Raw genomic sequence first — 17,341 nt, 5'->3', positions numbered from 1 at the left:
ATTGTTGCCACATTTGCATGTAATGGAAGCAACAACATTTTCATCAGTTCTACGGTCTCTGCAGAAACAGAGCAGATACTGAAGTTGTCATGTAAAAGGTGGTACTCCACTCAGATACATTGCAAAGATATTGATTACATGAATGGGCAAATTTGTGGCAAATAAATCTCAAATACTGAGTCATTTAAATTGAAGAAGGATAGAACAAAGTGATAAGCTAGGAGCACTGGAGGTTAAGGAGACTTCAGACCCGTATAGATATTAAGGTGTCATAGCCAGACAGAAAATAAATTGATTTCTGGTACATTGGCCTTTTATTAGGCTGGAGTACACAAGGTCAGAACTTGTACATACACTGAGTTGGCCTATTCCTGAAATACTGAAAGTAGTTCTGTGTACACCAGAAATACTGCAATGTTTCAAGAGGGGCACCTCCTCAGAAAGACAATAAATGCTGGACTTTCAGTGATGCCCAAGCATCCTATAAGTGGATTTGTTGAAAAAACATTTTTTTTTCCATACTGGGACCAGATGTGTGGCCAGGACTGCTGTGTACTATCATATAACCAGATGCCACAGGCTGAGGACAGCAAAAGATATGTCAGCTATCTGTTGAGTCATCATACAGCTGATATTTCCACAGCTCTTTCAACTCTGTTCTTTAGCAATTCAGCATTTTCTTTACCCTTTTAGTTTGGTGTCCATTCCATTCTCCAATTCAAGTGTGGTGGAGAAAGGTTTTGATGCGGGGAGTGCATTTTAAATGCAATTCATTGTCATACAAAATTGATCAATAGTGAAGTAACCAATCCTTTCCATTGATCTGGGATAAATAACGTTAAAAATAGAAGCAAACAACAAACTGATGGAAGAACTCAGTAGCCTTTTGCCTTCACTGATGCTGCTCAACCTGCTAAGTTCCTCCAGCAGTTTGTTTTCTTGCTCCAGACTACGGCATCTGCAGCCTCTTGTGTCTCCATTGAAAAGAGAAGTGTGTGCATGGGCAGATTACACATTTTTCCTTTAGGAATCTCACCATTTTGCATCGTGTTTCTATTCTTTCTTTCCTGATGTTTTAATCACTCATCAGGATCAGTGCCAGTGTATACTCAATCCCTGTGCACAGCTTAAGATGTATGATATTAGCTGGCATGTTCACACCTTATTATTCCTGCCCTGTAACTAAACCCACTTTACAGAGAAAAATACTGCACAGAGTTGTCTTTATATAATATCCTGTGACTCAAATTCACCTGAAATTTGAACAGGATTGAGATCAAGGAACACTGGCGTCCCAGTGTGATATCCAAACAAGTCTGTTCTTGGTGTAATAGATGAGAACATTTGTAGATTTGTGATAAATTGCATGTTAGTGTCTAAAATATTAAGTAAATCAAGAACAAACTCGCTTTACATGTATGCTTAGAAACTGGATCATGTGGTGTCATTATTGTGTGTGCTGCATTACCCATTTGGAATTTAAAAAGGAGGAAAGGTAATTGAAAATTGGGGACTTCTGTGAGTTGGGCAAACTCTGACTCTGCTCTGGGTCCCCATGTGTCTAATGTGCAAGTGCATGCACTGCTTCATCTGCACTGTTCAGGGGCTCCTGCTGAAGCCTGCGAGACGTGCCTCTGCTTGACATGGGGGATCTGCCTCAACAGGACCCAGGCTGGCACTGTTAACCCATCTCGGGCTAGTCGAGGTAAGTGTTGTCCTTCAAAGCATCCTCACAACCCTGAGCTCCTGTCCCAACTCCACCTGCATCCATTGACCATAATCACACCCTGCTGTGCACCCTGTACCAACCCTGCCCTTCCTACAAAGCCCACCAACCATTATCATTCAAAAACCCCAGTGGTCCACTCACTTGGGCCACAATTCTTTCTTCCCCACGTCCCTTCCTCCAGCGCCAGCACATTGAACAAAGAGCAACCATATCTGGCTGCATATTGAGAAAAAGTTTTGAGCACAGGCTTGTGGCCTCCTGAATATCTGACAGGCCACAGAACAAGACAGGTACAGGAAATGCTGGAAATATCGGGCAGCATCTCTGGAAAGAGAAACAATTAGAATTTCAGGTTGAAGATCTTCATCAGGAACTGAGAATGTTGGAAATGCTCAGAAACAATGAAGAGTTAACCACCCCCTTCCCCCCACCCCCCCCCCAAATAAAACAACAGTTATTGACCCATCACCAACTATCTGCTAATATTCCTTTAGAAGTGCCGATCTGTTTCTAGATGCTGATCAATTTCATGGTGGTGATCTTTAGAAAGGATTGATTGGGTTATTACCCCTGCCAGTGAGAATCAGACTTGACATCACTGTCAATTTGGACACATTCCTATAAGCACAGGGAAATTTTTGTTTCATAGAGCACTGCAGCAGTCCCCTTCAATTGCAAGTTATTTGAAACTCACGAGTTTCCTACCTCTATTACAGGGGCGCTCTCTCAGGGAAAGTACAACACGACGGGCTCAGAGACGCAGCTTTACTCCTGCCAGTTTTGCAGAAGAAGAAACTGTGGATTTCCCGGATGAGTTGGATACTTCATTTTTCGCAAGGGTGAGGTTCCTTAAGAGAGACCATTGGATGCAATGATGTACAGCACATTGCATCATTATTTGGTGCTGGCATCAATTCTCTGTTGCTCGTGGCTGCATTTCCTGCGTGCAGCTGTTTTAACAAGTTTGAAGAATATCTGATGTGTATTAGGCATGGAAATTAAGCAGCAATTGCAAACCAATGCTGACGGGTGGAACTACTTCGGTGCAAACTAAATGCAGGTGGAACTTGAATCGGGTCCCACTGAGCAAATATCCCACTTTTAACTTTTGTGAATTTATATGTTATGTTGCTCTGAATTAAGGAAACATTTATTGGTGGGAAATTACCGCTTTTAAATTTGAAAGATTTTCAATTGATGTTTTTCTTTTGCTTAATATTTAGAATGCATTACCTGATAAATTGGTGGATACAGACCCATCATTAATTTGCATTTGAAAGAAACAGGTCTTCAGGGAAAGAGGGAGGGAGTGAAATGGGACTAACTGAAATGCTTATTAAACAATCGTGCCCAGATTCATTGGATCAAATTACCACCTCTGGTGCTATGCTATTCTGTGGTTTTCCCATCTTCTCAGTTGTTTGAAAAAAAACTAAAGCATCCTCCTGTTTGAAATAGAAGTCCAAAGAAAAACTGGAGGCAATTCTTTATCATCTTTCAGAAGGGAATGCATTGACCTTTGTCCATTTGATGGGGTTCTGGATTTTCAGATTTTTGGTTACAATAACATTGAGGTGATAGATGTAGCATTGCACTGTACTTGAAAGACCTAGACAGCATTCAGTTATGGGCTGATAAGCAGCAAGTAACATTTGTGCCTCAAAAATGCCAGGTCATGACTATCACCAACAAAGGTAAGTCCATCCTCCTAAGCTTAACGTTCATAGAACTGTATAGCACAGAAACAGGCCCTTTGGCCTATGTTGTCTGTGTTGGTCATGGTGCCAATCAAAACTAATCCCATCTGCCTGCACCTGGTCTATATCCCTCCATTCACTGTCTGTTCATGTCCCTGTCCAAATGCCTCTTAAATGTTGTTATCGTATCTGTTTCCATCACTTCCCCTGGCCGCACATTTCAGACACCTACCACTGTGTGTCTTGTGTGTTTTTTCTTAAAATAAAAACAACTTGCCTCATAAATCTCCTTTAAACTTTTCCCCTTTCACCTTAAAGCTAGGTCCTCTAGTATTTGACATTTTCACCCTGGGGGTGAAAATTGCAAAAACATTGAGGTGGTAGATGTAGCATTGCACTGTACTTGAAAGACTGAGACAGCATTCAGGTATGGGCTGATAAGCAGCAAGTAACACTTGTGCCTCAAAAGTGCCAGATCGTGACTATCACCAACAAAGGAAAGTCCATCCTCCTAAGCTTAACGTTTGTAGAACTGTATAGCACAGAAACAGGCCCTTTATGAAAATATGAGAGGTGTAGATAGAAAATGACTCTATCTACTCTATCTATGCCTCTCTTATTTTCATAAACTTCTATCCAGTTGTCCCTCAGCCTTTGCTGCAGAGAAAATGATCCAAGTGTGTCCAACCTCTCCTTATGCTAATTCTCTTTAATCCAGGCAACATCCTGGTGAACCTCTTCTGCAACCTCTCCAAAGCTTCCACGTCCTTCCTGTAATGCAGTGACCAGAATGCACAAATTATTCCAAATGTGGCCTAAGCAAAGTTTTAATGGCATTACCATTACTGTCTACCCCACTATCAATCCCCTGGGGGTTGCCATTAACCAGAAACTCATCTGGACTAGCCATATACATACCATAGAAATAAGAGCAAGTCAGAAGCTGGGTAAACTGTTGCAAGTGACTTGTGCCCCAAGGCCTTTCCACCATCAACAATACACAAGTGAAGAGTGCTCAAGAAGCTCAACACCTTCGGGAACAAAGTTGCCCTCTTGATTGGTAGCCTATCCATCATTCCTTTATTAAAAATAATAAACGCAGTGTATCATGGCTGCAGTGTGTACCATCTTAAAATAATGCACTGCAGTTACTCACCCAGGCTACTTCTGAAAGCACCTGAAAAATTCGAATGCTCTACCACTAAGAAGGGCAAAGGCTGTATGTGCATGGGAATACCACCTGCGTGTTCCCCTCCTGCGAGTTCACTATCCTGACTTGGAAATGCATAACTGGTCCTTCATCATTACTGGGCCTAAATCCTGGAATTCCCTACCCAACAGCACTGTGAGAGCATCTTCCCCAAAGGTACAATGACTTAGCACCATCATCTTGAGAGCAATTAGGGACAGCATTGTCCATATCCTAAAAGTTAATTAAAAAAAGGAAAATTAGCCTGAGCACTGCCACTTGTCGATGTATGTGTATAAGTCAAACATTGTTGCACATTGAGGTTAGGTCACTTCTGTTATATTATGTTCTGTTGCTTAGCACATGTCTGAAGTGCTTCAGGAACCATCAGCTCTGCTGCTTGCCTTCATCAAACACCAATATGTGGCCCACTGTTGCCTTTGAATAATTGTCCTTGGATCTAAATGATGCAGGAGTCTTTCAGCAAAGGCTTGGCCCACTGTTGAAAAGCCAACTAGGGGCTGATATAGAGAGGCTTTGTCAGGTGTCTCCTTTAGCAGCTCTCGGGTGGTGTTTGTGAACGAGATCCCAGCATTAGATGTCCTGGGCTGTAGGCTACCCAAATGGAATATGAGGTGCTGTTCTTCTAGTTTGCTTTTGGCCTCCCTCATTTGGTTCCAGCTGTCATGCTATGGTGAGGCCAAACATAAATTAGAAGAACAGCATCTTGTATTCTGCATGGGTAGCCTACACCCCAATGATATGAACATTACATTTTCCCCTTTCAGGTAACCCACTTGTGTTCCTTTCCCACTCCCACTAATTCACCCAAGGTCTCGCTCTCTTTTTGTTCATCTTTTCCATTGCTCCTCCCCTCATTGCCCAGACTCATCACCCTCCCCCACCTGGTTCCATCTGTCCATCATCCTTCCTTTATCTGGTTTCTGTCTCAGCCACCAGCCTCTGTGTAATCCCTCCCTCTGGCTTATATATACTTGCTATCTTCCCTTGACACTCTGTCCTCATTGCAGCATCTCAGCCCGAAATGTTGCCTCCACAGATGCTCGACCAACTGAGTCCGTCCAGCAGTTTTTGTTTGTTCCATCTTGTGTCTCCATAAAATGGGCAATCTCCATTTTTTAAGAAGTCATTTTGCTTCAAATTGATTATCTACTAAAACAGTTCTCTTACAGAAAGATGAACTCTTGGGACCAGAACCAAAGTAATAGTCATTGGCTTTTTGTAGCTTATTCAAGCTGCAAAGAGACGCACAGTGCTCATGTTGCCATAGAAATGCTCAATATCAACATATCCCAGATTTTTCCAGTGTTGTGCCCCAAGGTAGTCACCATGGAATCAACTTGTTAGACGATCAGCTTTCTCAGAGCAGATGGTTGTCCTGTACAGAATACTATACTGATTGGTTGTGTAGGATAGCTTGATTTAAGGTGAATTCCATTGCATGAATGTAATGATGTCACGATTTGATGTATAGTAATGGGAGGTGCTGAATAATAATAAAAAGAAAAACAACAAATGTAATCATGTTTTAACCTGAGGATACTCCCAAAAATGTGCTGAATTTTCTGCATTCCTTAATGGTTATTGTTATTAATAACGGATACAGAAAATTGACCCAAGGTCTACATCAATAAAAGTTTAGTTAGGCACAGATTACTAGCGCTCCAGTTCAAGATGTCTTGACTTTTTCCAGATGACTTTCACATTCCCTTTCAGTTTCTCAGAAAAGTTGAGCCTTAGATGGGCTGTTCATTGAGAATGAGAGCTGGTTAGTGCAGGGAAATGCTTGGCCCAGGTTTCCTTTGAAATGTCTCCATCTGCAGGGCATGATACAAGAATGAGGAATGCCATGTTAGTGATAAAAAAATGTTGCAATTAAGTGAATGTGTGTAATTCATGTTTATAAAACTGGTATTATAACAGCTTCATATGATGACTTTAACATAGACGTGATGCATTTTGGATGTTTTCCTGCTATCAAATAGAATTTGATGTTGAACTGCATGGAGATATTGGGGTAGATAACCAAAAGCTTGATCAAAATAAGTGGTTTAGAGATGCATCTTAATGTGATTGTTATGATGGAATAACTAACAGAATATTATCACCTTTGCATTTGCTGAGATTTTCTCTTTGAATTTGTTATTTCTTTTGGCCAGGAAGGAGTCCTACATGAAGAGCTGTCCACTTATCCTGATGAGGTATTTGAACCTGCGGAAGCAATTACTGCGAAGGAAACAGAAGGCAACTCTCTGGATCAGACTGATCTGACCGGCAGCGCCTTAGATAAAAGTGAACTCGAGAAAAGTCACCTAATGCTGTAAGTTGCAGGGTTTTTTTACCACCCTTGTGGCAGTGTAAGGAGAGAACAGCCCTGACTAGTGAGTTGCTGTAGAGGTTAGCACAGAGTGAAGTGATTTTTAAAAAAAAAACAATTCACATTTGACATTTTGTTCCAGTTTACTTTTGTTGCATCGTGACTTTAGGTAAGTTCACATTAAAATGTTAGGTTGGTATGAAAAAGATGATTTGGGTAGAGAGGTTCGAATTGCTTAAATAGCAGTGTCTAGTCCCTAGGTGCACATCTCTTTTTAAGTGAAATCATCTTGATCATGAGTGGCTAAAGGAATTAGATCCATATTTGAAGTTTAGAAGAATGAGAGGAGATCTTATTGGGGGAAAAAGTCTTTGGGGGGGCAGGACAGGATAGATGTTGAATGTTTCCACTAGTGCGAGAATCTCCAACAAGTGGACATGGTTACAGGTTTGTGAGGGGGAGGTGGTGTGGTGGGGAAGGGCAGTCGTTTAAAATGAGGTGCACAGGAACTATTTTTCACAAAGGGTGGTGAACCTCTGGAATTCTCATCTCTGGAGAGGCTAGCTCCTTGGGGTATTTAAAGAGTAAGAAGACCTTTTGTTTTAGTAAGATCAGGGAACTGAGGTCAGTAGAGAACTGGCATAAAAGAGGAGGCCTGAGGCAGTTCGTACTGGATGGCAGGGCGTGCTTGAGAGGCCCAGTGGCTGATTATTGCTCCTATTTTCTCTTGTTCACATAATTGGGCTGTTTGATGGAACCTTAGACAATGTCTCCCATGCTTCCTCAACTTTTAAACCTTGATACCCTAACAAGTGTGAAATCCTTTGGGACACCATTTGCCTCTGACCTACTCATCTTTCCTTTCAGCCAAGTCAGCAAGCTATGCCACTCAAAATTCCCTGACTGACTGAGATTTGCCAGAGATATACATCTAACGTTTGTGCAAGTGGGTCAGTGATTGCTGAGGACAAGCTAACCTCCAGCAATGGCCATCCCCATCTTGACTGACTCTTGTTGAATGATAATCCTTCACCACGTATATTGTCACAAAACAGCTGGTGATGACAAGAAGCCTCCTCTGAACATTGATCTGGTTCACAATGACCAAGTGAAAGCAGTGAGTCAACCTATCCATACTGACAATTCCTGCATGAGTAGCCATCTTAAACCTCGACTGGCTAACCTTCCAACATCATGGTCAATGTTATTCACCAGAGTTCCATCATCGATTTTCCATATGGTGAAGACATCAATTAGATGGCTTGTTAACTTTTTGTCCGACTAAGCTGATAGTTTAATTTAAGTATTTGGAATAATAAACTATTTATATCATATACATCTCCTTCTTCCCCATGTTATAATTAAATATAAACTCCCCAATTCCATCTATCTCCACTTTACCATTTGAAATACAGCCCTTGCTCTTCCTTTATATGCCAACACGTGGAGAGACATAGAGAGATGGAGCGACACACTACAGAAGTAGGCCCTTTGGCCCACTGTGATCATCAACCACCCGTTTACACCAATTCCACATTTTAGGGGCAATTTACAGTTACCAATAAACCTACCAATCTGCACGTCTTTGGGATGTGGGAGGAAACTCACATTGTCAAGGGAGCATGTGCAAATTCCATCCAGCCAGAGGTCAGAATTGAACCTGGGTCTCTGGTGCTGTGAGACAACAGCTCTACAAGCTGCAGCACTGTTCTCCACCTCATGGGCAATACATTTGCACAAATTCCACTTTAACTACACATGGAATATTAACATCCTATCTCCTTCAGTTTCTCCTTGGTTGGCCTTGCACTGGAATGTTTTGTGCAGATCCTGGTTCTGCTTCTGTTCCGTGATGTTGTTGACATTGACACTTGTTCCTGTTTGCTTCACCGTAGTGTTGACATTATTGCACAAACTAGGAATTCAAACCTAATCCATGTCAGTGGGTCATCTTGCCTATTTTAAAATCACCCCTTTGCTACTCTCCAGGATTCTCCTGTTTAGTCTGGTGAAAGTTCTTTCACCTCCCTGGAAGTCAGTCAAAAATTTATACAATGCCACTCGCTTGGGTTCTCTGATTTACGCATGAGAGGTGTAATTCCCAAAGGCAGGTAGATTGGACACTGTTAAGAAAATTAAACCATTAGAATTCTTAAATCTGCCTCCCCCAACCCCCACCCTCTCCCACTTCCAGTGTTAAAGGAAGAAGGTAAATAGTCTGCTCTCAGGAGGCAGTTTGATCCTGAAGATATTTTAAAAGGACATATTGCTCCATTTTAACTCTGTTTTCATTTTAAAGCTGAAGCTTTCCAGTGTTAAAGGACCAAAGCAGATAAAAGAGACTAGCAGAGCTAGTTTTATTAGAGGAAGTGCATATATTGCACAACTGTTGGAGCAGACGGAGGAGGAATGTTTCCTCCAGGCACAAGAAGCTCACTTTGGGGCATGACAAGCTTGCCTTTTATTAGTTGAGGCATTGATTTCAAGAGTCAGGAAGTTGTGTTGCAGCTTTATGAAACCCTGGTTAGGCCATATCTGGGGTATTGCATTCGATTCTGATTGCCCCATTATAGGAAGCGTGTGGAGGCTTTGGAGAGGGTGCAGAAGAGGTTTACCAGGATGCTGCCTGAATTAGAGGGCATGTGCTATGAGGAGAGGTTGGACAAACTTGGTTTGTTTTCTCTGGAGCAGTGGAAACTGAGGGGAGATATGATTGAAATTTATAAAATTATGAAAGGCATAGACAGAGGAGGCAGCTGGTATCTTTGTCCCAGGATCAAAATGTCTAATCCTAGAGGGCATGCAAGGTGGGGGGGGTGGGGGTGGGGAGGTTGGTGTGGGAATAATTCAAAGGAAATATGCAGGGCAAGTGTTTTTTTTACACAGAATGGTGGATGCCTGGAATGTGTTGCCAGGGGTGATGGTGGAGGCATATAGGATAGAGCTGTTTAAGTGGTTCTTAGGCACATGAATATGCAGAAAATGGAGGGATAGGGATATGGACTGTGTGCAGGCAAAAGAGATTAGGTGCCATTAGTTCAGCACAACATTGTGGGCCAAAGAGCCTGTTCCTGTGCTGTTCCTTGAATTAAACCCCTGCGGTTTGCAGGCTAGATAACCAAGCACTGCCCCTCATTCCCTTCTGTGGTGATGCTTGAGTCAACCCTTTGATATTGCCAGACACACACGCATTTGCTCTCCCAAGGGCAACCTTTTAATTAGGTGGCACTTGGACAAGAAAACCTGTTCAAAGAATTGGAAAGGCAACTTGCCAATTCTAGACAGGTGGCTGTCTAGAAAACTCCATTCACACTGTCCCACCATCATCCCAGTTCTCTTCCTGTTCTAAATATATACCTGGGCCCACTTGTTCACAGGCAGAAATGAAAGTTTGTTAGACCACCCCAGGTCCAGAAATTTCCCAATCCAATGGGTGTAATGTGTTTATTGATGGAGGACAAGGTAACACTTTTTTTTTAATATAGTTTTTGATCTCTGGGAGGATTTGATTAACACAAAATGCTGGACCAACTCCACAGGTCAGGCAGCATCTATGGTTTTGTGTGTTGCTCCATATTCCAGCATTTGCAGTCTGTTGTGTCTCCAAAATTTGACAGGTGATTTTTATATTGGCATCTTTTTAAAGCTATTCATTGCAGTTTGCTTTAAGCATGCTGCTGAAATATAGATCCTTTACATTTTTCACATTCTGCTTGTGGGGGAAAAATACCCAAGTTGACTAAATAAGTCAGTGGCACATCAAGAAAAGATAAACACGCGTTTGGGTTAGAAAATGCTTGCTTTTGTGTAGGTTGAGTGTGCTGACGTGAATTTGGAGCAGAGTTGACTGTTGAGCTCCTCCAGCCTGCTCTGCCGTTTAATATAGCTCATGGCTAATTTGATTATAACCTCAGCTCCCTGTAGTAACTTTTCACTCCATTATTGAGAATGTCTGCCTTAGAAATATTTCATAGACTCCACTTCTATTGCCCTTGGAGCTGGAGAGAGAGTTCCAAAGACTGTCAACCTTCTGTGTGTGTGAGAGAGAGATTCACTCCATCTCGGTCTTAAATGGTTGACCCCTTATTTTTAAAGAGTGGTCCTTTAGTTCTATTTTTTCCCCCACGTTCTCTCCACGTCCACACTCTTAAAGCCCCAGAGGATCTTGTATGGGTTTACCGTAACCCAGACAAAGTAATCATTGATCGATTGTCTTCTTCAGCCCATTGGAACGAGGCTGGCGGAAACAAAAAGAAGGCACACCACCTCAGCCCAAGGTTCGCTTAAGGCAGGAGGTTGTCAGTGTGAGTGGCCAGAGGAGAGGCCAACGTATTGCAATACCGGTCAAGAAACTGCTCGCCAAGGAGAAGAGACCTTATGGACTAGGGATGGTGGGAAAGCTAACAAATCGAACGTACCGCAAGCGAATAGACAGCTATGTGAAGAAGCAAATAGATAATATGGACGATCACCGGTAAGGACAGTCTGACCAGGATTTGTAATGTTAATTTTCATAGGTTTATAGTGGCTTTCAGTTATGATGTGGGTCTGCCTTATTCCAAGAGCTTGCAGATATTGGAGTATTACCTCATCGAACAGTCTTTTTATCGTATATGAAGGGTGCATTCTTGGACACTTCTTAGTGCAGGAGGTTCCTCAGATATTTGTATTTTTAATTTGTTGCCCCCATTTTCTAGTTATTCTTGTCGGTGATGACTCTCCCATCTTCATTGCTTGCTGTCTTTATGATAACATTGTGTATAAACTATTGAGTTGGCAAAGTGCTGTTTTATTTTTCTACCCTCATTCCTTTGTTTGGCAGCGTTCTTTTTCCTATTTCTACCCGTGAAGTTACTAACTCCTCCAGAAGTGGCTGTCTGTGCACAGGAGCTCCCCAACATGTCTGCCCAAGATGTGCGAATCTAGGCTGTGACTGCCAGCAAGTTAATCAAACATTTCAGCCCATGTTACCATCCTTAGCCGTCAAGTCCATATGGCACTCAATCGGAACCATTAGATCGGAGCGGGAACCCAACCAAATTCCTTCCCTAATCTCAGAGTGCAGAGGCCAATTCCAGCAACTGACTTTGCCCAAGTAATTTGATCAAGGCTGAAAAACTATGGTTGGCTCGGTTACACACCACCCAGACTAACTTCTTCAGAATTTTCAGTAGTTTCCACTCAGTTGTACTTTGTTATTTAGCAAAATTTTATCAAAATAGCTCAAAGCAGTACAGAAGAGTTTTAAGTCTCCAGGCACAATGCCTGATCCTCCTCCCTCCCTCAGGCAGCCCTCCCAGGCTCCAATCTCTTGATCGCTCCCAGTTGGCATGTTGATTTTGCTGCTGTCTCATGGGAAATGTAAGCAAACAATTGAAATAAGTTCCTGCCATTAAACTCACATTCCCAGATTTTTCCCATGTTTGCCTGCATCCTCGTCTTCATTTAATTTGATGAGAAGCTAAGCTACACACAAACTGTAATGTCAAATGTTCAGATGGCTGCTTCAGGCCAATTGATTATTCACTAACTGTTGTTTCCTTTATCTTTTAGGCCATTTTTCACATATTGGATTACATTTGTGCATATACTGATCACTATACTAGCAGTGTGTATCTATGGAATTGCTCCAATAGGATTTTCTCAACATGAAACTGTAGATTCAGTGAGTAAATAATTCAGTCAATAACAAAATCCTTTCTGATTCTCTGTTGGATAATTCAGCAACATAATATTGAAGGAGACGGAACCCCCAACTCCATCCTCACCCCAGTAACTTTGCTGCCTAGTATAATACCGGTGTGGTGTCCAAATTGAGAAATGCACCCAATTCCATTCTCCTCCATCAATCCAGGATGGGTGGTGTACGCTGTGGTAATGATCCATGCCAATTCAGCCCACTTCCCATTGCAGCCTTCACCTTGGACCTCTGTTCAATCCAAGGTTCTAAAGGAAAGGATTTTCAAGTATTTCCTGGTGTCTTTGATCTTCCCTGGTACTGTGGCACCAGCATGTCTTCCTCTTTTTCTTGTGGATCCTCCTCAGTGGTGAAAGGGTGGCAGACCCTGGGCTCTACCCCAACCCTCCCTGGAGCAGAACCACCTCTGATGACAATCCATGTGTTTTGTCACTCTTGATTTTGTTTTTATTGGTATTGGTTTATTATTGTCACTTGTACTGATGTACAGTGAAAAACTTGTCTTGCAGACCGATCATACAGGTCAATTCATTACATGGTGCAGTTACATTGAGTTAGTACAGAGTGCATTGAGGTAGTACAGGTAAGGACAATAACAGTACAAAGTAGAGTGTCACAGCTACAGAGAAAGTGCAAGGTCACACAATGTAGATCGTGAGGTCATAGTCCACCTCGTTGTACAAGGGAACCATTCAATAGTCTTATCACAGTGGGGTAGAAGCTGTCCTTAAGTCTGGTGGTACGTGGCCTCAGGCTCTTGTATCTTCTACCCAATGGAAGAGGAGAGAAGAGAGAATGTCCCAGGTGGGTGGTGTCTTTGATTATGGTGGCTGCTTCATCAAGACAATGAGAGGTAAGGACAGAGTCCAAGGAGGGGAGGCTGGTGTCCATGATGTGCTGGGCTGTGTCCACAACTCTCTGCAGTTTCTTGCGGTCCAGAGCAGAGCAGTTGCCGTACCAAGCCGTGATACATCCAGATAGGATGCTTTCTCTGGTGCATTGGTAGATGTTGGTAAGAGTCAAATTCTGCATTAGATAGGTTTTGCTTTAAGTCTGTTTTGTTTGTGGAATTCATCTTTTTCTTTTCCTTTCTCCAGATTTTAAGAAATAAAGGTGTCTATGAAAATGTTAAATTTGTGCAGCAAGAAAATTTCTGGATTGGACCAAACTCTGTAAGTGAGTCTGAATTCTGCTCGGAGCTTTTAATTTAACTTGCGTAGAACGTGGAACAGTACAGCACAGGAACAGGCCTTTCAGCCCATGATGACTCTGCTGAACGTGATGCCAAATTAAATTAAATCTCTTCTGCCTGTACGTGATCCATGTCTGTCCATTCCCTGCATATTCATGTGTCCATCTAAAAGCTTCTTAAATGCCGCTATCTGTTTCTACCACTACACTTTCAGTCCATTCCAGGCATCTACCACTTTGTATATTCTTAAAAAAAAAACTTGCCACGCATCTCCTTTTAAACTTTCTCCCTCTCACCTTAAGTGTGTGACATCTAGTATTTGACATTTCTGTCAACGTCTGAAGCTCCAGAGAAAACAACCCAAATTTGTCACACCTCTCCTCATCGCTTGTACCCTCTAATCCAGGCAGCATAATCCAGGGTGCATCATTTTACATTCCTCCATCGCTGAACGCAGGCTAAATTTGAACAATTACCAGCTCGAGGCTTATACAAACAGATGGGCTTGCACTTTAAACAATGGTGATATCCTGCTTTTGAACCAACAAACTCCCTGTGAGGAGTGAATTATGCACTGAAATTAAATTCAACTCTGGAAGATAACTCTGGGCTCAGCTGGTGCAAGATCACTAATACTAGGATCTCCCATTATCCACATCTATCATGAGAAGAAAGGGCCTGACCCCTCCCCATCTTTCTTGGTAATTTATCCACTTTTTGGAAAGTAGTGTTATTGCTCTGTTCACTTGTGCAGTAACCATCAAATAAATGCTGTTCCCAGCCTCTAGTTTGTAAAGTAAATCCCTTAATAAATAAGTGTTAATGGTTGTCCCCTTCTGACCATGAAGCAGTTTTTGTCTTATGCTTACATACTTTACAGATTTTCATCCAAAGGCATGGTGGGGCCTGCTTTAAATTGGTGGACTAGATTTCTACATTGGTAACCCCTCTGTAGATATTCTCTTTATACCAAATTCAAGTTTGTGACATGTTATTCCTGTTGCAGGAGGCTTTAATCCACCTTGGAGCAAAGTTCTCTCCTTGTATGAGGCAAGATTCACAAGTGCATGATTTAATCACCCAGAAGAGGCAAGAGGAATATAAATCTGCCTGCTGTGTACGGAATGACAAGTCAGGATGCGTTCAAACCTCAGAGAAAGATTGCTCGGTAGGTGAATGTTTTCCAAAAAAAAGAAAATTTGTTTAAAAACACAAGGGTAAGGAGAGATGTTGCTGCTTCTTTACTAGTTAATATGGTATTTGTGTTCTTTCTCAAAAAGTCCAACACAAATTCCGCCAGAGAGTGTCAGTGAGATGTGTGAAAGTCTATTCTGACAGCCCCAACCCAACAAGGATTCTAAAACTCTCTGAACAATGGTGATTGACTAATTGCACAGTATTTCAATGTAAAAGTTCACTGTTGAATGTGCAGTGCTTAGGATTCTGAAACTGGGGTGGGGTGGTATTCCAGGAGGGTTAAGGTGATATCATGAAATTGCCATCACAATTTGCTGATTGCTATCACAATTAACTAAATACATTCAGTTAATATAGTCATCTGTTGCTTTCAACACATTCAAATTCACTAGTCATTTCATAATATTGAGATTGGCTCGCTGTTATGTTCCAGAAGAATATCTTTGGGTAAGGTGTTATAAATGCAGGTGTAATAATCTTCATTCCATGTTGGTTAATGAGCTGTAGGTGATGTTGGTCTGGCAATGTAATTTTCTTAATAATGACAGGTGTGTGTGCAATTGCTTTCCTTGTATTGACGCCAAGCAATGGTTCATAGAGAAAGAAGCAAAGATTGTTGTCATTGTCAGGCACAGGTGGGATGTGTAACACAAATGGTATACTTGAACATTTCCATTATTGTTCTGGATATTAAATCTGGTCAGGGTTATCTATAAAGCATGGTGGGTCTCTCAAACAGTATTGCATTGATGCTGCTCTTCCTATCCTACTAGTTAATGGAGGAAGAAGAGAAAGTAAAGTTTCAGAAACTGCCCGTCTTAAATGTGTACATGTGATTTTTAAAGTTGATATTTCATTTGTTAATTATTTACTTTGCTTGCAAAATCATTTCTAACCTATAAGAAAAGCTTAGACCTCCTGTTTGAGTTTGCTCTGGACTCTCCTTGCCTCAAATTGGGTTACACCCTGGGTCTGAGGCCTTGTGGAATCGCAGAGAGAGTGAAAGAAAGCAAAGGCTGAAATTCCTCACCCGACCTCCCTCTATTCCACTTCCCCACCCCACCCCACCCCCCACCGAGTTTTTCCCGCTCCATGACTGTCACTTGACCAGACGTGCAGTAGGAACTGGTTTCCATATCAGATGTTCAGTGGTGGAGGGATTGGAGCTCCAAGAAGATCCCAGCCATGGATAAATGGCACCACATAGTATCCTGATGAAGGGTCTCGGCCCGAAACATTGACTGTTCATTTTCCTCCAATAGATGCTGCCTTTCCTGCTGAGTTCCTCCGGTATTTCACGTGTGTTGCACCACATTGTATCCATTTTGATGAGGTTGTTTCTGAAGTCAATATGATCAAACCATAATAAAGGGAGCACTCTCCTGCCCACCTAATAAATGCTTTGGATTGCTGCAAAGTATGTATCTCATGGATTATATTGTTTCTTCCAGTCAACACTTGCTGTATGGGTAAAATGGCCACATCACAGTAGCACTCCAACATTGGGCGATGGAACTCCCCGCCGTCAGGGTTCAGTGTGCCATCAGGATCCAAGGTAACTATATTGTATTATTAGCTACTGAGAAAATACTGCTGTAGACATAGCATTAATACAGAGGTTAAAGGTTTTCTGAATGATAAAGGAGTGTGGAACAAAGTTATACAGAACAAGATGTCACAGTTGTGATCCCCACACTACATTGACTTAATCGATCTTATCCAGTTAACAGTCAGGATAATGCATTTGTTCTTGCTGTGTCTGGGTTAGGAAGATAATTAGGGTTAGTGCTCCAGTTCGCTATCCAGGTCCATCTGCTGGATATTACTGACCTGGAAACCTTGGGTGGAGTTGTAACCCTACTCCCCTGGTGTACTTGCCCACCAACATTCACATTCCAGGCTGTCAGTTGGATAGTAGATCATCAGCAGAGTAAGTCAGTTCAGAAAGAATAATTGTAGAACTCAGTGCTAGGACTTTGCAGTTTCAGAGGTTTTTATTCATAGGTGGCTCTGAATTTTAAGTTATTTTCTGATTTCTACTTGCTGATGCTCTGACTGCACTGAAATTTAGAGAGTTGATGGGGAGAGACATTGTTCATGTGGTCTAAGTGTGTACTTGTAAAATTATAGGTGCATGTCTGGTACCCACCTGAACAATGCACAAGAAATGGTAGGGGGAGCAGTAACACAATGTTTGTTACTGGACAAATGCCTCCAAAGAAATTAGTTGAACTTGCTCCACAGCAGATGATGAATGTAAATTCAATTTGTTCAGTATATCTGGAATAAAAAGCTGCTATT

General features: G+C 41.9%; 1 protein-coding gene across 10 annotated transcripts in view; it reads left to right on the top strand.

The window, feature by feature from the left end:
• LOC127573482 (inactive rhomboid protein 1-like) overlaps positions 1-17,341 on the top strand; it is a 268,766-nt gene that overhangs the window by 223,312 nt on the left and 28,113 nt on the right. For all 10 annotated transcript variants that reach the window (XM_052021748.1, XM_052021747.1, XM_052021753.1 and 7 more), the window contains 7 exons: positions 2,446-2,568; positions 6,796-6,956; positions 11,176-11,427; positions 12,507-12,618; positions 13,749-13,823; positions 14,850-15,011; positions 16,492-16,595. In XM_052021748.1, the coding sequence (XP_051877708.1) occupies positions 2,446-2,568; positions 6,796-6,956; positions 11,176-11,427; positions 12,507-12,618; positions 13,749-13,823; positions 14,850-15,011; positions 16,492-16,595 (989 nt within the window). The remainder of the gene's footprint in view (positions 1-2,445; positions 2,569-6,795; positions 6,957-11,175; positions 11,428-12,506; positions 12,619-13,748; positions 13,824-14,849; positions 15,012-16,491; positions 16,596-17,341) is intronic.

The sequence above is a fragment of the Pristis pectinata genome, chromosome 8 (genome assembly GCF_009764475.1).
Source record: "Pristis pectinata isolate sPriPec2 chromosome 8, sPriPec2.1.pri, whole genome shotgun sequence".
Taxonomy (NCBI): domain Eukaryota; kingdom Metazoa; phylum Chordata; class Chondrichthyes; order Rhinopristiformes; family Pristidae; genus Pristis; species Pristis pectinata.
The sequence above is the reverse complement of the archived record's forward strand: the minus strand, read 5'-3'. Positions and strand labels throughout refer to the sequence as shown.